Raw genomic sequence first — 21,137 nt, forward strand, 5'->3', positions numbered from 1 at the left:
AACTGCTTATTCAAAATGAAAATGAGGAAGTTAGGAAGACCACACATGGTCCTAGGCCACATGGAGTGATTGCTACCGCAGAACAAAAGGACTGTATCAGGGTTTTCTTCTATATTTCACATGATACTGATGCAACTGTATAGAATATTTACATTTTATTTTTTAAAGTGTTTGAAATTCTTTTACAAAAATATGTAGAACTAAGCACTTAATATATTTCAAATACAATTACTTATAAATATGTTACACAACATGTACAAATATAAATATATAAAAAGAAATGTTAAGCATCTATTATTTTAAGTTATTAGCAAATAAAAGGAAGTAATATTTGAGAAAAACAAAATCACTAAAGTGAAGAAAACTGCGTTAATCATGAAAATTAAGTTGAAAATGAAATACTCTTATTTGATATTTGATATTTTCAGAAAGTGAAATACGTAAAAATAAGTGTTTTTATTTTTGAGTTGTGAGCTTACTTTCATGTAAGCTATTCCAGCTTCTCGAAGAATGTCTTCTCACCTTAAAGTGCTTGAGAAAATGTTGAGGAGATAGTTATAACTAATACAAAGATTTCCTTTATTCCTTATCTTTGAATAAACCCACCTTTCTTATTTGATATGTTTAAGAAGCATTAAAAAAAAAAAACAACAACACCTCTTTTGTCCTTTGGCAAGGCCTGTAATCTGTTATTATTAGCAAGCTCTAGTTTTTGTTCAAAGAAAACATTTCCGGTTTGTTCTCATTTCCTTCAGTTTCATTATATGAAACATAGATATGGAGATCCCATATGCAAGTTACCTGTATCCATTTTAATTCTGTAACATGCATATTTCACATATTCAAAATATTTTTGAACTAAAGTCAGATTAATTCTTGACATAACTTTGGTCTATTGCCTGCCTTTTCTTGTGGCTTTTGGAGACATGGAAAACTGTTTTCTCAACTACTGCTTCCTGTTCACTTCAAAATGTTAATGCCGTGTGTCACTCCTGGAGGGTTTCTCAAGGTCTAAGTGATTCAGAGGTCAGAGTTTTTAAAATACTGGCTTAGTGATTTTGGACAAATCTATGGCATTTCAGTTCTTAAAAAATAACATGATGTATCAACATGGAAAACCAGTATTGCAGTGGCTTAACAACTGGGTCTGAGTAGAGAGGAGGAAGACACTGTTACCAGGAAGGATAGAAGACCACCTAGTGAGGGGCCCAGGGGCTGAGGTCAGCTGGGGAGCAGGTAGCAGTTAGGGAGAGAACACGTTGAACACGTTGGCTCCCACAGAACTGTTCTACCCCACACTGGGACTTCAGCTCTCTTTTTGCAATATATAATTTCTCAGACATATATCTAAGTGAGATAACTTGTTTTAAAAAATTTCCTTAAAGTAACGCAAAATAAAATTAAAAATTACCCCAGATTCTTTCAGACATGTTTCACCCAGCTCTCGAAAGAAATCTGTAAACCCTGTTAGGTCACATAATACATGGCTGAGTATATATATGATAATCGAGTACTTTTACTTGATTAATTCACTGAAGAATTTTTTTTTTTCTTTAAGATTCACTATTTTAAAAAAATTTACTAAGGTAATTTGTCTCTGCCCAGATAGAAGTCAGACTACCACTTTAGGATGACTTGCTAGAAACTCTTACATTTAATAGAATTTCATGCCACCCTGATCTATCTAGTCCCTTCCGAGTTCTAAGTAAAAACTCATTACAGTGCAGTCTTTTTTTCTTTGTTTAATCTTTTTCTTTTCTATTTGTCATTCCCAAGTTTAGTCTTGAAAGTTACTGTCTCTTAGAAAAAAAAAAGTTTCTTCTCTATTGCTCCTTTAAAACTGTTGTGTCTGAACTTTCTCTCAGTCTGTACTCACCTTCTTTTCTTTTTTCTTTTGATTTTGTTATTGCTGTCAAAATGAGAATCCCTGTAATGTTTGGTTTCAGTGGTGGCACTTGGGGAGGGTTGGTTTTAGGTAGATGGGCCTTGGCTTCTGCATGAGGCAAAATTCCCTGTTGGCCCTCAGGTGTTAAAGGTGGAAACACTGGTGTCACAATAGGCACTTAGCAAAATGTATCACTGTTTAGAGCCATCATCCTTTATGGCCTGTTTTATTATGTATTGTAAATCTTTTCCTTTCTCAGCCCTGTGCTGCTGACCCCACATCCCATGCCTGGCCTGGAATTGTCCACTGAATATGACACCCCTGCCCCTTCATGTCTTAGCCCTTAGATTTTCTGCAGGAGAAAAATCAAAATGTACTTTCCACAGCCATTTCACTTGTATCCAGAAAAGAAACTCAAGTAGATAAAAGTTTTATAAGATTGTATTTTCAAAACCCAGGGAAATTAACAGGGGGCTTGGGCTCTTTGATGTCCATACCATCAACTTCCAGATGTTGCTACTGAATAGTTACTGAATATTTATATGAATTATGTAAGTCTCCCAGGTAGCCTATCTTTGACCCAGGCCAAAGGGAACATGTTGTGATAGATGATGATTTTGTTGAGCGAAAAAAAGTGATGATTCCCTCCCCATTAGCTGTTAATTTCCACCTCTTCCTCTATCAACTTTTTACCAAAAATATTAACCAGAAATAAATCTCTTTTTTTGCTTTTTTCCACTTCCTTGGCTCACTTTCTGAATGGAGGGGCTTTTTCATAATCAAATGACTAAAGTCTAGGCAGGCGAAGATTCAGAAGCAAGAGCTATATGGTGTTCACAAACTGGCTCCTTTTCTGGAATAGTGGGTGACTGGCTGAAGCTACCAGTTGGAGGACAGCACAAACATGCTTCAGGGCACATGCATTGTAAAGTCCAATGTATTTCATGGATTGTTTTACTCCCTGGGAAGATGCAGCCTGCTTCATCCTGTGTCCGGTGCCTCCTGAAACTTGCCTCTCCACTGCCCACTGCCAACAGTGACAGTCACTGAGCAGCATGAACGAGGTGTCAGCCTCACCACCCCTTACTGAAGTGCTTTGTCCACTGCAATGCTGGGCGTCACCTGAGAACGGATGTGCTTCTGTACTTTACAGTCACTGTGAGGCACAGGAGAAGAAAAAGAACTTATATACGATCCAGCATTCTAAAAATGAATGGGATAGAGTTACACATGGAGTATCTTCTGTTTTCTTAGTACCTTGTGCAGAGAGTTAAGAATAACCAGTGTTATTGGAGACCTAATCCCATGAAGCAAGCTCTGCTCTATAGGGCATGCTCCAAGTTTAGTTTTTTCTCCTTCCTGAAGCATGAAGCTAATCTGGGCACCAGAAGGATGAATACACAGATGTGTATGTAGCCATAGTGCCACCATGTGCTTTACAGCTTTGGCGAAATAGAAGCTTACAAACAACTAATGACCTCGTTACCCTTCCTTCTTCATTTAGAGTTAATAGCAGAGACAGGCTTGCTCTCGGAAGCTGTAGGTACAGCAGTGGCCAATGTTTAGAGTTGCAAATTGACCAGGCCCACGAGTGACAGAAGTTTTAGAAAATTGGGGCGTATCTTAACTTCTATAGGGAAATAAAGACAAAAATTATTTTTACTTGCTCTGTTTCTCAATAGAAAAGTCTTTCCACTTCCTTCAGTACCTTTACACTGAAACGACTGGTGCCTACTCCCCTCCATCACCCCCTTCTCTTTCTCTTCCTTTTCTCCATCTGTGCCAAGGATTCATGGGTCTCTATTGTCCATAAATTCCTTAGGTGTTAACGGACCAACGAAAGGCAGTGTAGCTGAGCGGGAAGGAGTGCAGAGCTGGAAGCCAGCGTGCTCAACTCATGGGCATGAGCAACTACCTAATTTCTTTGTGCCTAAGTCTCCACATCTGTAAAATAGGGATAATGCAGTAGTCCTTCCTTATCCACAGGGAATATGTTTCAAGACCCACAGTGGTTGGCTAGGCCCGGTGGCTCATGCCTATAATCCCAGCACTTTGGGAGGCCCAGGCAGGCAGGTCGCATGAGGTCAGGAGTTCAAGACCAGCCTGGTCAACATGGCAAAATCCCATCTCTACTAAGAATACAAAAATTAGCTGGGCATGGTGGCACACGCCTGTAATCCCAGCTCCCTTCTGAGGCTGGAGAATTGCTTGAACCCAGGAGGCGGAGGTTGCAGTGAGCCGAGATTGCGCCATTGCACTCCAGCCTGGGCGACAAGAGCAAAACTCTGTCTCAAAAAAGAAAAAAAGACCCACAGTAGTTGCCAGAAACCTCAGATAGTGCTGAACCCTATATACACGATGCTTTTTCCTATGCATACATATGGTAAAGTTTAATTTATAATTTAGGCTTAGTAAGAGATTAACAACAGTAACTAATAATAAAATAGGACAATTAGAACAATATTCTGCATAACAGTATTGTTATTCTGGATTAAGAATTATGTGCATGTGGTCTCACTCTCAAACTATCTTATTGTATTGTACTGTGGATAACTGAAATCAGAAAGCCAAACCATGGATAAGGGGGGACTGCTATAATAATGGTAGCTACTCTCACAGGGTTCTTATGAGGACCAAGTGAAGTTAATACACACAAAGCACCTTCAATCAGTGCCAGATACTTAGTGTTTGTTGCTATTTTTTATTGAGCATGTACTATGTACTGAGGACTTTAACATGAAACATCTCATTTCAACCCTTACAGCACCCCTCTAAAAGATGGCATTGTTAAACCTCTTTTTCAGTGATGAAACTGAGGCTAGAGGAGTTATTGATTGGACAAAGGTCACTTAACTATGAAGTAACCAATATGAAATTTAGACTCCAATTTTTCTGATTCCAAACTTTCTGCAAAACCACCACACTCCCTACCTCCTGGCATGAACAGATCTGAATGCTGAGCATGGCGGCTGCATGTTTGGTCTGAGACCAATTCCCTGTTAACCTAATGTCTTCTCTCTGTAGCTAAGACTTACACCAGCCTTAAGCTGCCTTGCCTTCTGAAAGTTTCTCCATTGATTCTTTGCCCCATAGGAACATTGGCAGCCCTTTTGTGCATTTTTAGTATCCAGCAGGACTCCCTTCTAATTCTCTGCTCCCTCAGAAGAAATCTTTTCTTTTCTATGCAGGATAAAGCTGGCATCCAGGGTAGAAAATTATTTTGAATGTTGTTTCCCTCAGTGATTGTGTCCCTTTCAATTCAGTTTCTTCTGAGCAGCTCAGTGATAATAGGGCTCCACTCCTCACATCAGCAGGAATCTGCACTTTTGAAGAGAGCATGTGAAGACACAGCGCTAGCCCATTGCTACTACTTAGCAAGACCCAGGAGACTACTGCCAGCACATAGCACAGCAGCCTCTGCTCGCTTCACCTAGAAAGCTAAGTGAAGGTTATTCTTAAATGTACTTGTGGTCTTGACCAGCCCTCTCTTTTAAACTCTTCTTCGACCTGCAAGTGTCGCTGCTGGCTGGCGATGTTGGCCACTAGCATCACCATGTCCCATCTGGACTGCTGCACTGGCCACACGCCTTGTCTTCTGCAAGTCCCTCAGGCCACACTGCCTGCTGCAGCCACATGGAGCTTTCTGAAACTGAAGTCCGGTTCCCTGATCCCCTCACCTAAGACACTGCAGTGCCCTCACTACTGCTGGGACAAAGCCATGATCACAGCACACAGGGTCCAGCCTCATTTCCCTCCACCATGGGCCTTCCTCCAGCTTTGCAGGCTGGCTGTGCTCTCTCCCAGTGCTGGGGCCACCTTCCCCAGCTCCTTAAAACCCTAAGGACCCTACTTTCCATTCCGCTCATGGTGGCTTTTACAGGAAGGCCCTTCCTGGGCTCCCTGGCCAGGCCAGGCCCTGTGGTCACACTGTGTCCCCTCCTCCACTGCCTTAGCCACCCTTTCAAGTTATGAGATGTTTGGTAGAAAGCGACATATCTGCCCTTTTGCTTCTCCCCACGTCCTGCCTCCTACTAGCCTATAGCCAGTGTTCACTTCTTAAGCCTGTTTAAATTGTTTTGTGTTTAAGATACAAAGAAAAACCATGGCATACAAAGTGGTGCTAAATCTAGCCTAACATAGTCATGTAAAACTATATTATCTATCAATGTATGTTTTACTTTAAAAAAAAGTGTCTTCCATTTTCATCTTAACATTCTCTTTTTAAAATGGAACAATAGCAACCATAGCCTTGTGGCATGTTTAGCAAAGCAGCGCTAGTCCTGGTAGTCCTAGGCTTGGTCTGTTGTTCTGCTCCAGATCTGCTGTTTTGCCCAGGAGAGTGGCTGGGGGTAGTGATCCCTCCTGGCTGCGTTTCTCCGCCTTCTGGGAAGGTTCAGCCAATCAGAGGCACTGGTGAGAGGTAGGGGTGGGACTTAAAGTAGAACCTGGGTATTTTCCCACTCCCTCTCTGTCTCCCGGAGTAGCTGCATCTCTTCTAGTGCTCCAGGTCCTATGACCTGGGCTCCATTTATCTCCTCCTTTTGTTCCTCCAGCCTCAGGGTGGCAATGGCTTCCTGCCCTTCCTGTGTCTGGGCTGTGTTACTACCCCGTGGAACTTCCACTGTCTGGGTACCCAGTTCCTATGGTTGAATTTCCTCTGTTGTAAATAAATAGGGCTTTCCATTTTCTAGGTTGGACTCTGATGGATACTCTAGTATTCTCATATGTGATCGCGGTGCTTGTTCACATTTTATTTTAGAGGCCTGGAAGATGGACCCTGTGACCGAGTTAGAATCCTCTGATTAAAAACTTCCAATCCTTTGTGTTCACTATGGTCGTGGTTTTAGGGGGAACCCTGGCAGGATGTCTGGTGACCCTAGTTCTAGTCTTGCTGAGTCACTAGGGGAGCTTAGGATCACTCAGGTCAGGGCCTCTCTTTCATGTTAAATGAGAGAGCTCCTTGGGGTCCCTTCTGGCAGCCCCATTTTCTGAATTTAACTCCTTCAGAACCAACACAATTTCAAGTTGCAGTTGTCATTTCTGTGGGGACCAGTGACATGTTTCCTTCAGTGTTTGGGTCCCTGGCCCCAGCCATCTGTCTTGATGTGTGCAGTGGGTCCCTGAGGGATCAGGTGACAGAATATGGGTGAGCCAGGGCAACTCCATCTCTGCCGGGAAAACCACAGACAGGCCCTTTCTGATTCTGACCCAGGCAGGGCACAACACACACACAGAGAGAATAGAGCAAGAGGAAAATGTACTGCTCAGCTGTCCTCCTCTACGGGTTTAACAGTGTTTCAAAGATGATGTTTCATATATTCTCCCCAAATATAAAACCCATAGGCAGAAGGTACAGCTGGCACTTGTCTGATGTAATGACTTTTCTTTTTCTCCATTTGAAGCACAATCTTCTTATATTCACTAAACACCATTGCAAACAACACCTTATCCAATATTGCGTATGTATGTATTTGGGGCCAGATGCTCTGGGTGTCTTAAATAACTTTAATTTACTAAACCTCACTCCCCCTCCCCCACCCCAGCCCTTTCTTTTCAGAAGACACATTTAGACAATCACCATTCTCCTCCAGTTCAAAAGAACTGCTGCCCAGTGAATCTGTGCTGCACGGAAGAATATCAGCTCCAGGTATGGAAACATTGTTGGCTTTGCTTCTGCTGTTGATTGCTTAAGAATTACTTTTCTGAAACGTGTGAATTTTCAGATACTTTCAGCTTACGGATGTAGTTATTCATATAAGGCTAGGTTTTAGAAAAGAAGGAGAAACTCAATTTAAGCTACAAAAGTTTATTAAAATGTTTACAGTAATAAGCCTCTTCATCTTTGCTTTAAGAGCTTATTGTTCTTTACCGGCTGATATTTCACCCACATAATGAATTTCTTTTTCTTTAAAATAATGAAGTGTAACCTGAAAAGAATTTGCTTCACACATTGTATTTCAGGCCGGCAGCCAGGAATGTAAGGGAGGGCAGTGGCGAGAGCCCTAGTCCCCAGTACGGCAGGTCATGACCCCAGGGCGTGTGGCCCCCACAAAGACCACCTCAGTTTGCATGGAAACAAGACAGCTCATTGAGGAAACCTTGCCACCCAGATGTTTGTGTCTCTTCTTGTCCATAGTATCTACATATATCCATCCAGTGCTCCATCATTTTGCCATCTCAGCCATCAGCACATCATTTTTTATCCATTCTTCCTTTTTTCATTTCTCCTTTCCCGGGTAGAAGGAAGGATGTGCTTGCTGTTCCTTAGCCACAACATGGCCATCCTGGAGGGCTTACGTGTGTGTTCTCAGAGTTATTGTGAAATGAGAACATCTGAGAACCGCTGCACTCTAGTTCATACTCCTTACCCATACCCACCTATCTAGCTGCCAGGAAACTTCTGCCAGTTGCTACCTTGCCCCCCGGCTGTGGAGAGGATCTCAGCCGGGGAGGATGCGGTAGCCTCCATCCGCATTCATTTGTCCAGGAGACCAGGGCCGCCTGTGTGCAGGGCAGGACTCACAGCCGGGTTGTTGGCCCCGCAGCCTCTTCAAGAATAAAGTCCAAGTCTCCTCCACATACTCAAGGAGCCCTGTTTTCCAGGGCACTGGAGAACTGATTAATTTGCAATGCAGAAAGAATTCAGTAACATCTGAAATATTGGCCTCAGGTATCACAGGTCATTGGAAATGGTTTGTGACAAACTAGGGGTGGAGGATGGGGGTGGGGAAGAAAACTGTCATTCTTGAGGCTCATAAGGGTAGTTCCATTTCTTCTCATCTCCACACATTCAGCCAAAGAATCCAGATACCTGCATGCTTTTTAGCTTTGCAGGCAGGGCTTTTCTATTCAAACACTAGAAATAACATGCTTACACAAAAACATATTACATAATGGCTGGTTCTAGAGGTGGAGAGAAATTTTGCCTAGTTTATGTCTTCATACTCAAACAGGGGCTCTTGGAACTACTGTTTACTTCCCACAGTGTCATTTTGAATAGCCATCTCCCTGGTCCCAAAATTATTGCCCTGCTGTTAAGTTGATGGATTGTGACTTTCTAATGTCAAAATAACTGCCTAGGAATTGCCTGTCAAAATGCTGTGACCCATACGGCCAGCATCCCATGATATATATACAAACCCTGCACTGCTGGCTTAATGTTTGACTTGACTGTATTTAAAGCAGGGTTTATCTGTCAAGTTAAAACTTGACCTAAAGAGTGACTTCAGTATATGTTTAACTGTGCATAGGGGGGTTTTCTGTGATTTGGTTGATAAACTTATGTTAGACATTAGATGAACTTACAGTTTAAAAGCTTAACTCTTATTTGGGGGAGAAGGTCAGCATAACTGAGATTTTTAAAATGTAAATCCGTCCTGCTGAAAGATAATCAATCCACCCTACTTCACTAAAGCCTTTCTTTAGGTAGAGAAAAGCAAAATGACTACATTTACATTTTGTTAAAATAAGCAGCTAAAAACAAGACTTTTTTTTGTTTTAATAAGCAAGGTGAAAATGCTTTGGGAATGGGTTAAAATTAGAAAAAAAAAATTAAAATGATAGGGTCAACCTTGTGGTCACGAAGTTCTCCTAATCTGAAGACAGTTTTGTAAGGATGGCCTCAATAATTTGAACTAATTGTGGAGAAGAAGTCAGAATTAATCAAAGTTAGCGGTGTGGAGACTTTTAAAGAAAACTTATTTCTTTCAAGTCTGGACAGTGATAAGTGGCCATGGATAAATATACCTACTATACATCCTCAATCCCTTAATCACAATTCTGAAATCGAAAAAACCCTACCAAACAAAATTTTTTTGTATAAATATTTTGTAGCAAAACCTAATGGGAGGCTATTTACTGTTCTTATTTATTGCAACAAGGGGTGAAATTTATATATTTTGTTGCAGAACTATCAGTGCACTTGACTATGAATTGTTGTTCCAGGCCCACTGGGATGTTACATAAAGTGTGTTTTATGCACCATGTTCTGGTCCTAAAATGAGAAACAAGTATGAATCCCAAATTACATCTGCCCCCAGGGGATTCAGATAAATATTGTGAATCTACATTTATTTTAGTAATCTGCTAAATTCTGTGCTGGGAGCAAGGACACTGAAGCCACCGTTGAGGATCTTAGAGTTCTGGAGTATAAGAGTCATGGGTTCTTATAGAACATTTCATCTGGGATAATAAGATTGAAGTGTGAAAGGAAAAAATAAAAAGAAATTTTTGAAAGACCAATCCGGCAGCAGATTACTGAATCATTGGAGAGGATTGGGGGCAAAAGACAGGAGCCCAGCCAGGATCCTCTAGTTCCAGGGCAGCTTTATTAATGAGGGCCTGAGTTAGAGAGAAAAAGAGGAGTAGGGTGGGAGAAGCAGACAGAGGATGAGTTGGCTGGTTGAAGACTGGTTAGCTTTGCTAATAAGCACATTGAATTAGGAAATGATAGTGGCTGTGCAGAAATGGGGAAGCCAGAAAGGAGACAGCTGGCTTTAGTGACTAGGTAGAAAATGATTTGTTGTTAGTATACAAATGAAAGCCTCAGAATCTTTAGAAATCTTCTCTTAGGTAGTTTAAACATTACTATTAAAAAACTCTTTCTACCCTTTATTTACTTAGCAAACCTCTTCTTTCAGCAGATAATGCAAAAATAAATGTCAGCCCAGAGAATTCTCTCAGATTCCCAATTAGTAGAGACCATAATTAATGAGATATAATGTGCCTAGTTCCATTTCCCTTGCAAATGCTGAAAATACATAGCATTATTTCAACAATATATACAGCATTGGTATATAGTTATGTCCCTTCTACCAATAGGATGAAGAGTCCAGATGCCTTCAGATTAAGACCACAGGGTAAGGAGATGCCAGAAGAGAATATCATTTAGGGCGTAACAGCTGCTGGGCCAAGGGGATCCATGGTAGCCTCAGTGTGTTGTGCTTGTGTTTCAGGCCTGTTGGAGAAGGAAGCCAGCAGTGAGGGGGATTGCAAAGTAGGGAGAGGTTGGTAGAACTGTGGACTGTGAAGAAATCGAGAATAGCACAGTTAACTAGGCATTTGCCTTCGGCAGATGGCATCTGAAACTCACAGCTGCCACCGTCCCAGAGAAACAGAATAAACACAGAGCTTCACGGTGTCCTGGCTGCGGTTGTTGCCAGTATTTCTAGACTGACTTTCCTGAGAACTAAAGAATGCTCGTGTTAGCCAAGACCTAACATTTTCACTTGCTGCGAATATCTTAGGCAGAGGTAGCATCAGGAATCTTTAATAAAATGGTGAGTTAAAAACTGCTGTCACCTTCTGCGGGAGGGATGTGGGGACAAAATATCCTTAAAGCCATAAATAGATTACTGAATGTACCCTGGGGGATGATGTTGCTGCTGGTGACTTTACAAAAGAAATAAAAGAGCTTTCCTATCATGGGGGAGATAGAAATTACAGACTACGTGTAATTTAATGTGCTTTATTTAATTTATAGTTGTCTCACTTTGTGCAAGATTTACATCAATAGAAGAAAGATTCCGAGGTCAGGTGATTTTCAGGGCACGTGGGTAATTCTGTATTAAAAGAAGACCCATTGCCATTGTACCTGCAGCTGTCCCTGTTTCCCATCATCTTGCTGTAAGCAAAGGCTGTTAAGAGAAGAATTTATATCCCAGTACTGCTTTTAAACAATGTGGAGCTTCCATTCTGTGTTATTATGATTTTGAAGTCACAGTATGTTTGCTCTGTATTAAGCCAAAAAACAAAAACACAACCAGGGTGGGTGTGAAGGAAAAAGTGGGTCTCCATGGAATTCTCTCCGAGTGTTTGGAGTCCCCAATGCTTCCGTGTGTTATTTCAGATGCAGCCTGGAGTGAGATGATGTAAAGCACATCTGCAATTACATTCATCAATCTCTTTCCTCGTTATTTCCTAACTTGCATTAAAAAAAAAAAACAACTCATTTTGTTAGTTTTGTTTATAACCTACAAACAAGAAAAGATGAACATCAGCACCCCTCACAAAAACAAGCTTTTTATGATAGGCAGGGGGAAGTTTTAGTTTCTTTCAGGACCTGCTATGCCAGTCGGAATTTGATGTTCAATCAAAAGGCTGGTTTGGAATTGTCTGCCTTGTCCCCAATCTTGTTCTTGATCCATTTTCCCCTCTCTGGTCTGCCTATCAATCTAATATACTGTGTCATATACTTTCCTGAAATCTGAATAAATGATGCCTTGCATTAGAGTGCCACCTGCAACTAGCTCTCAGCCTGACACACTCCTGGTCAGATGTGAATGACCTCTTTAAGACAGTTGGCTTAACAAGATATGTCTCAATGTGTGCATGTCACCTTCCTTTGTGTTAAGACTTCAGATTCACGCCTCAAGAGAGAGAGACACACATATAAAGCTGTCTTGGATTATATTACAGCAAACTATTTTCTTCAATCCATTCTCAAACACAGCAGATTCTTTTTCAATTTAGACAAAGTCATAGATAAACAATAGAACATTGGATGTTGGTGTGTATCGTTTTGTAACTTGAGCTCCTTTGTGATGAGACAAATTCATTTTGTACAGAGAAAGAAGCTAGCAGTTTTCAAGGATCTATTAAATTGTCAGGCACAGGACATACGTCATTTCATTTTTAATTCTGGAAACAACTCATTGAGATATAGGAATTATCCACAATTTACAAATTACTACCTGGAGGTGTAGAGAGATTTAATAACTTGTTCAAAGTCATACAGTTGGGGAGGAGCAGCACAGGAATTCAGACCCAGAACTGCACAGCACATTTTCTCTCTTTCTGCCCTATCTTGCTGCCTGCTAAGTCAGAAAATGTGTCACCAGACACTGACCAAAAGGAGCACAACTCCCGGTGTTGCCCACATTTACCCCAGCTGTTGGCATTATAAGTATTACTGATGCACCGTCTTCTTTTAGTTAGAAATAAAAATTAATCCTTTAAGTAAGATGCTTGCAATAATTTATAAGTACTTACTGTTGATTAACAGAATTCTACTTTTATTCTCTTCTATTTCTATCTTTACTCTCTTCCTTTAATGCTTTGATATCTAGTAATATCATAGTCACTTGGAACGTTTCTTTCAGTTAGGATGTCAGTAGTTTTTAATGGATCATCTGGTTCATAGAAATGGTTTTATGAAGCTGTGTTAAAACTTTCAGTTAGATAAAATGTGTAATGCTCAGTTGTTTAGTGATGATCTGGTCAGCAGCATAGAAGAGAAATTTCTAGACTGGGATTCCAGAGCACTTGGGTTTGGTCCTAGCCCAATTCCCTGTAGAAAGAGATGAGAAGGTCTACAAGCTCCTTGCACATCCCCTGTATTAAAAGTTCTATCATCTTGATATGGTTTAGATCTGTGTCCCCACCCAAATCTCATCTTGAATTGTAATCACCACGTGTGACGGTTTCTCCCATGCTGTTCTCGTGATAGTGAGTTCTCACGAGAGCTGATGGTTTTAAGTGTTTGGCAGTTCGTCCTTCATTGGCTCACTCTTGTCTGCCTCCATGTAAGATGTGCCTGCTTCCCTTTCCGCCATGACTGTGCTTCTTGAGGCCTCCCCAGCCATGCAGAGATGTGAGTCAATTAAACCTCTTTTCTTTGTAAATTACCCAGTCTTTGGTAGTATTTTTATAGCAGTGTGAAAATAGACTAATATACATCTGTTATGGCACTGTAACTTTAGCCCAGACTCCTTCCTTTTCTTTCTAGGGCCTAAACTATACACTAGCACAGTAGAAAATCAGTCTAGTCTAGGGGCTTTACTACTAAAATTCTCCCACCTACAGTGAAAGTTGGGAAAGGGAAAAGTCACCATAAGTAGTTCTTGAAAGACACAGTACGGGGGAGAAGTAGTGACTGGGATGGGGATGAAAAGGGCTTTTAGGAAGCTGGGGCATTCTATTTCTTTGTCTGATTACTCATTATATACATAGGTAATTTTGTGAAAATTCATCAAGCTGTATACTTATAGTAGTATTTCTGTATTTGTCAAGGCTATTGGCTTATTTACAAATAGGTGGGTCTAGATGCCAAGTGGACATCTTCAGGCTGTTAATAGGAGTGCACATTTGCTTCAGACTATGACAGTGATAATGATGACAATAGTTTTTCAATTATGTCACTTCTAGTTTGCAGGAACATTTCTATTTGTAACACAAACTGGTTGCCCTAAACTAATGATATGTAGGTTGATATATCTTTTTCCTGTTGCATTTCAAATCGAAAAACTATTCCACACTGCTTATGGCATTTCTTTGATGAACTTGCAGGAGGTAAGCTATAGTCTGTGCAGCTGTTTACTAGAGGGAGAAAGTTTCGTAGTTATGGATTTTCTTGATCCAGACAATGTTATTAGAGGCTAATGATTGTGTGCTTCTTGTTAGCCCCATCTGTCCCCCACCAGCCTAGTTTGGTCTTAAGAGTATAGGTGTATTTCAAAGGGGAGCTGTTGACTCTATTAGAAACTAGTTATAGAGAAAGATCTTTCATTAGGCACTGTCAGCTATGTGTCTGAGTTAGCTCTTCTCAGTAATTAACTAATTAAATTAAGTTGTCAGCGCCTACAGACTAGCATTTATAGGTTCACACACTAAAGTACAGGCCTACTTTTTTAAAGGGCGGTAACCTTTCCAAAGGAGAAATGTGTACCCTGTTTAGATGCCTTACCTGAAGTTTCTGTAGAAAGCCACAAAGGTAAAGAAAAAAAACTGTGATTGTGTGGCCACACCACTTTATCTCTGCCCATATGGTTTGAGTCTGCCCAGATGGGTTGAGTCACTTGATATTAAAAATAATTATCAACACTTTCATGTTTGTACTTTGTGGGAAATGGTAACATCCGAAAGCCCTTATAAAACCCAGATCCAAGTCAAGTGTGGTGGCACACACCTATAATCCCAGCTATTCAGGATGCTGGAGTGGGAGGATCACTTGAGCCCAGGAGTTTGAGACCAGCCTGGACAGCATAGCAAGACCCCTTCTCAACAAAACCCAAATCCCATATGAGGACGTTGTTTCTCAAGCATAGGTTATCCCCAGGGCTGTGGCCACTTTGGCCTTGGCCTAGTTTCTTCCTCTGAACAGAGCAAACTTATCAAATTTATATGTGCTCACATAATATTCCAAATAGCCTTTATAAGGTCTCAGCAGTGCCTATGGTTGCTTTTTTACTTTTGCAAAGACTATTTAGATGCCTCAAGAATGAATAGTGCTATAAAAGGCCAAAATCTTGAGTATGTATAATGGATGATGGAGAGTATTTGTTTGAAAATTGCAATGCAGTGACCCTGGCTTCAGTTTGGGACTGGCTAATTCAATCTACAAGGCCTTTTCTGTATATACAATATGTCCTTCCATTCCTTTGCTATCAAAAATACATATTCTCATTTCATGCAATTTCTTCTTTGTGTTTATTTCTTTCCAGGGCAGCAACTGCCCTCTGGTAACCAGGATAGAAAAAAAGAAAAGTAATTCCGCTCATAAACTAGACCATCTATTTTCATTCAAACAAATCTGTTCTGTATTCTCTTACATAGGCCAAATGAGGGCCTCTCTGTGGTAAGGAAGACACTCCCACATCACACCATGGCTGTCTCCTGATGTAGTGATAGGAATGATGGTCCAGGGCTTCATTTTTCATTTTCTGCTATTCTCCCTCATTCAGTATGTCTCTTAGCAAGATACTTAGCTTTTCTGTTCTCACTTTATCATTCAGAAACAAAAGATGTTCACTAGAAGTGCAAAAGTGTGGCCAGTCTTTGCATTCGCATGATATAAGTTTGACCACACCATCCCCAGATGTTCCATTCAGACATCCTACATCAAGGTCCCTGGAGCTCTTTCAGTCCAAAGGGCTTCAAATTGAAGATGTCATTTCCCCTGCCTCCCACTTTCTTCATACCACTCCTCCAAAAATATCAGTCAATGAATTAAAACCCTCTTCTCCTGTTTTTCTGTCTTAATAGATAGCATCATAATCATCACCCACCATTGCACACACCATAAGTTTGGACACCATTTTTTTAGATTCCCCCAGAAGCAGATTGTGAGACAAATTTGAGTGCAATTTTAGGGTTTTTGTTTTGTTTTGTTTTTTTGTTTTTTCCAAGACAGACTCTTGCTCTGTCGCCCAGGCTGGAGTGCAGTGGCATGATCTCAGCTCACTGCAACCTCCACCTCCGGGTTCAAGCAGTTATCCTGCCTCAGCCTCCTGAGTAGCTGGGATTACAGATGCACACCACCACGCCCGGCAAATTTTTTTTTTTTTTTTTTTTTTTGTATTTTTAGTAGAGATGGTGTTTCACCATGTTGGCCAGGCTAGTCTCAACTCCTGACTTCAGGTGATCCGCCTGCCTCGGCCTCCCAAAGTGCTGGGACTACAGGCATGAGCCACTGCACCTGGCCTAGTTTTTTGTTTGTTTGTTTGTTTGTTTTTTAGGAGATGAGACTAGGAAACCCTGGTGGCAAGATGGAAAAGTGAGCAAAGCAAAGGAAAGCAACCAAACAGGTTACCAGTGTGGCCAACTGGAGATTTAATTTCCCTGGGGACCTCTAGGACACAATGTATGACACACACTTCCAGAGTTTCCTACCTGAAGGGTGAGACAGCTGGGATGTTTATGCAGCCAGTCATCAGTTAAAGCTGCTCCCAGGAGAATTAGTTCCCCCAGTCTCTGGTCTACCGTACAGGTGGGCCAACCAGGTTTCAGTGGCCAGAGAAAGCCCGTAGGAAATACGTGCAGGCACTGGTGGTGAGAAGTAAGGCGTTGAAGCCGTGAAGGAAAGGTGATACAGGTTGAGTATTCCTTATCCAAAATGTTCGGGATCAGAAAAGTATTTCAGATTTTAGATTTTTTTATAGATGATAGATAGATAGATAGATAGATAGATAGATAGATAGATAGATAGATAGATAGATATTTTCATGATACTTACTGGATGAGCATCCCCAAATTCAAAAATCTGCGAGCATTTCCTTTGAGCATGATGCTGGTGCTCAAAAAGCTTCGAATTCTGAGCATTTCAGATTTGGGGTTTCCAGATTTGGAAGGCTCAGTCTGTAATTGGGGAGGGGCGTGAGGAACAACACTATCTGCTGCACCATCTTTCATTCTTACCTCTTCTTCACCCTCCACTTCCATTCAGTTACCATGTCCTTCTGCATCGATCCCTCCTCCTAGATTTCTCCTAACCCTAACTGCAATAACTTTATTCCAGTCTTCATCACTAGTTCTCTGGATCACAGTGGCTGGTCTTCCTGTCTCCAGTGTCACCCCCTCAAATCCCTGCTCTCCATCCTGCAGTCCAACTATCTTTCTAGACTGCAGATCTCATCAGACCACTGCCTGCCAGGGCGGCTTCCCGTTGTCATCAGGATAAAATCTAAACTTTGATGAACATGCATTTATAAGACTGATTATAATACGGGTCTCTTTTTGCCACAGGTTAAAATGGATCCATTTGCAAAAATAAAATGTACAATAAAGTCTTTTATAAATAGAATTGGTCTCTACCTAACGCGGGTGCTCACACTGCATTAGTCCCCACTCATCCTCAGGGGATACATTCCCAGACCCCTAGTGGAGGCCTGAAAACACAGATGGTACCAAACCCTAGAAATACTATGTTTTTTCTTATACACACATACCTATGATAAAGTTTAATTTATAAATTAGGCACAGCAAGAGATTAACAATAATGAAATAGAACAATTTAATAACAACTACTATAATAAAGGTTAACAATAATAATAAAATAGAACAATTTAATAACAACAGACTATAATAAAAGTTATACAAATGTGGTCCTTCTCTCAAAAGATCTTCTTGCATTATACTCACTCTTCCTGTGCTGATGTGAGATGATGAAATGTCTACATGATGAGATGAAGTGAGGTGAATGACAGACACTGTGATGTAGTGTGAGGCTGCTACTGACCTTCTGACACTGTGTCAGAAGGAGGATCACCTGCTTTTGGTGATCCTAGATCATGGAGCCATGACAATGTTGATAGATGTTAGGAGCAGAGGATGTCAGTGACTAATGGGAGTTTAGTGTATATAGCATGGAATGCCGAACAAAGGGGTGACTCACGTCCCAGGTAGGACACACTAGGATGGCAAGAGATTTCATCAGCTTAGAACAATAAGCAATTTTTTTTAACTTAGGAAATGTTTATTTGTGGAATTTGCCATTTAATCTTTTCACAACACAGTTGACCGTGGGTAATGGAAGTCTTAGAAAGCAAAACCACAGAGGAGGGGACCACTATCCCATGAAGTAACTCTCCTTTTAGAATAAAATGGTTTAGGTCGGGCGTGGTGGCTCATGCCTGTAATCCCAGCACTTTGGGAGGCCAAGGAGGGTGGATCACCTGAGGTCAGGAGTTCAAGACCAGCCTGACCAATATGGTGAAACCCCATCTCTACTAAAAATACAAAAATTAGCTAGGTGTGTTGGTGTGTGACTGAGTCTCAACTACCCAGGAGGCTGAGACAGGAAAATCTCTTGAACTCGGGTGGCAGAGGTTGCAGTGAGCCTAAATCACACTGCACTCCAGCCTGGGCGACAGAGCGAGACACCATCTCAAAAAATAAGTAAGTAAATAAATAAATATAAATAAAATGGTTTACCTTGATAGTAGAAAGATTGCAGGGCTATATTCATTTTTTTCACCTTAGATGCAGAGCTGATTGCCAATCACTAAAGAAGCTTTAGGGCATTTCTGGAAGTAGAGAGTTGGGAGATGGAGGCACAATAAGACTTTAGATGGTTTCATGTGAGAGTCCAATACTTAATATGAAAACTGAAGACTGATTTTCACATGTGATAATAAATCTCCCAATCATAAAACTTCCCTCTGTCATTAGTCTCATACTAAAAAGCTTGGAGTTGGCTGGATGTGGTGGCTCACGCCTGTAATCCCAGCACTTTGGGAGGCCAAGGCAGGCGGATCACCTGAGGTCAGGGTTTCAAGACCAGCCTGACAAACATGGTGGGATCCTGTCTCTACTAAAAAAAAAAAAAAAAAAAAAAAAATGCAAAAAGTAGCCAGGTACAGTGGTGCACACCTGTAGTCCCAGCTACCTGGGAGGCTGAGGCAGGAGAATCGCTTGAACCCGGGAGGTGGAGGTTGCAGTGAGCTATGATTGTGCCACTGCACTCCAGCCTGGGTGACACAGTGAGAGTCTGTCTCAAAAAAAAAAAAAAAAGCTTAAAAGCTTGGAGTTACTTCAAGTAGAATTTTTTCCCCATCTCTAAGCTAACAGATGTTTTGAAGAAACTTGTTTTATCAAATGAGCTTCTTTGTAAATATAAATTATTTTAGTGATGGCCAGTTTTATATTTTGATCCCAGTAAGGCAAAAGTTCACATTGGAGTCTCTCATCAATACTTATGGTAAACTGTGTATAAGACAGATTTAAATTCAGGCCCAAATCACTATGGAATTTGGGCAGCCCATGAAAAGGATATATCTGTATTTCTTTTTCTTTTTTTTTTTTTTTTTTGAGATGGGGTCTCGCTCTGTCGCCCAGGCTGGAGTGCAGTGGCCGGATCTCAGCTCACTGCAAGCTCCGCCTCCCGGGTTTACGCCATTCTCCTGCCTCAGCCTCCCAAGTAGCTGAAGCCACGCCTGGCTTTTTTTGTATTTTTTTAGTAGAGACGGGGTTTCACCGTGTTAGCCAGGATAGCCTCGATTTCCTGACCTCGTGATCCACCCATCTCGGCCTCCCAAAGTGCTGGGATTACAGGCTTGAGCCACCGTGCCCGGCCGCTGTATTTCTTTTAAATGATTAAAATCTTGTGCGTGGTTTTTCCCTTTTGCTTGGGAAACATGTCCCACAAATCTCCTGGCACTTCCAAGGTCATGCACATAAAGAGAGAAACAACGTTCTACAGCTTTTGTCAAGCTGCACACCTCCCTAGTCTTAGACCTCCTCACCCCTACAAGAAACAACAGAGATGGACCTTATATTTGGAAATCACCACATGTACACAGTCATTTCTGTCCTGAGCTTCCTACACTCTCAAGTGCTTTTGCATTCCATCTCCTCCCAGTCTCCTTCTCTGTGTCTACTGTGAGCCATGGTGAGGCTTACATAATGTAATACTTACATGAAATACTCTCTTAAAATTATAAACAAGAAATGAGGGGCCAGGCACAGTGGCTCGCCTATAATCCTAGCACTTTGGGAGGCGAGGCAGGCCAAACATTTGAGGCCAGGAGTTTGAGACTAGCCTGACCAACATGGTGAAACCCCGTCTCTACCAAACAAACAAAACAAAAATTAGCCAGGCATGGTGGTGCATGCCTGTAATCCCAGCTACTCAGGAGGCTGACGTACGAGAATCACTTGAACCCAGGAGGTGGAGGTTTCAGTGAGCCAGAATTGCGCCACTGCACTCCAGCCTTGGCAACAGAGTGAAACCCTGACTCAAAAAAAGAAAGAAAAAAAAAAAGAAATGAATTCTCTTGGTTGCGGAGAAGTATAACCCTCCATGTTAGTTTGTGAGCTGGATGCCAATGTCTCGTTCTAGGAATTTAATCTACAAATAGACTTGAGCAAGTAACTTTAAGGGATATGAACAAAAATACACTTTGCAGCATAAAGACCTGAAAACCTGAAAACAAACTAAATGCACATAAGTAGGAAACCATTTTCAAAAAACCATGAATATTCAGTGGAAAACTCCACAGCCATTAAAAAAGAATGAAGGAGATCTATAGGAATCTCTTTGAAAAAATGCCTAAGATATATTGTTAGATAAAAAAAAGAAAACACTGGCTGCTGACAACATGTGTGACATGATCCCATTTATGTTTTAAAAAAGAGGCAGTACATTTATGTGTACATAATAGGTTGTATATGCATGGATAATTTCTTAAACTGTGAATGGTGATTACCACTGACAAGTGGAAAGAACAGGGATTGGGAGAAGGGGACAGTAGTGAGAGGTATTCTTTTATTTTTGAGTTTATATCCTTTGTTTTATTTTTTTCATCAATTTACATTACTTTTTTAATTTCTAAAAGTTAAAAAAGTAAAGTGAGAAACCATTGTGTTAAAGCCACTTTTTTTTTAGAATTGGCCTTTACTCATATAATAATTTGGAGCCATAGTGAATAATCTCTAGATCAAGTAAACTGCTAAAAATATAAAGCAGTAATTCCTAGCCATCTTCCTTCAGTAAGCTCCCCTAACCAGAAGCCAGAGCTAGATGAGTTTTTCATACAGT

The 21,137-nt window shown here is 41.1% G+C and overlaps 1 protein-coding gene across 3 annotated transcripts in view; it reads left to right on the top strand.

Moving 5' to 3' along the window:
• The window catches only part of ZNF827 (zinc finger protein 827), a 180,804-nt gene that overhangs the window by 108,559 nt on the left and 51,108 nt on the right, over nt 1–21,137 (top strand). For all 3 annotated transcript variants that reach the window (XM_011956882.1, XM_011956900.1, XM_011956890.1), the window contains one exon: nt 7,429–7,532. In XM_011956882.1, coding sequence (XP_011812272.1) covers nt 7,429–7,532 — 104 coding nt within the window. The remainder of the gene's footprint in view (nt 1–7,428; nt 7,533–21,137) is intronic.

Source organism: Colobus angolensis, unplaced genomic scaffold, assembly GCF_000951035.1.
Source record: "Colobus angolensis palliatus isolate OR3802 unplaced genomic scaffold, Cang.pa_1.0 Scaffold111, whole genome shotgun sequence".
In the NCBI taxonomy this organism is placed as follows: domain Eukaryota; kingdom Metazoa; phylum Chordata; class Mammalia; order Primates; family Cercopithecidae; genus Colobus; species Colobus angolensis.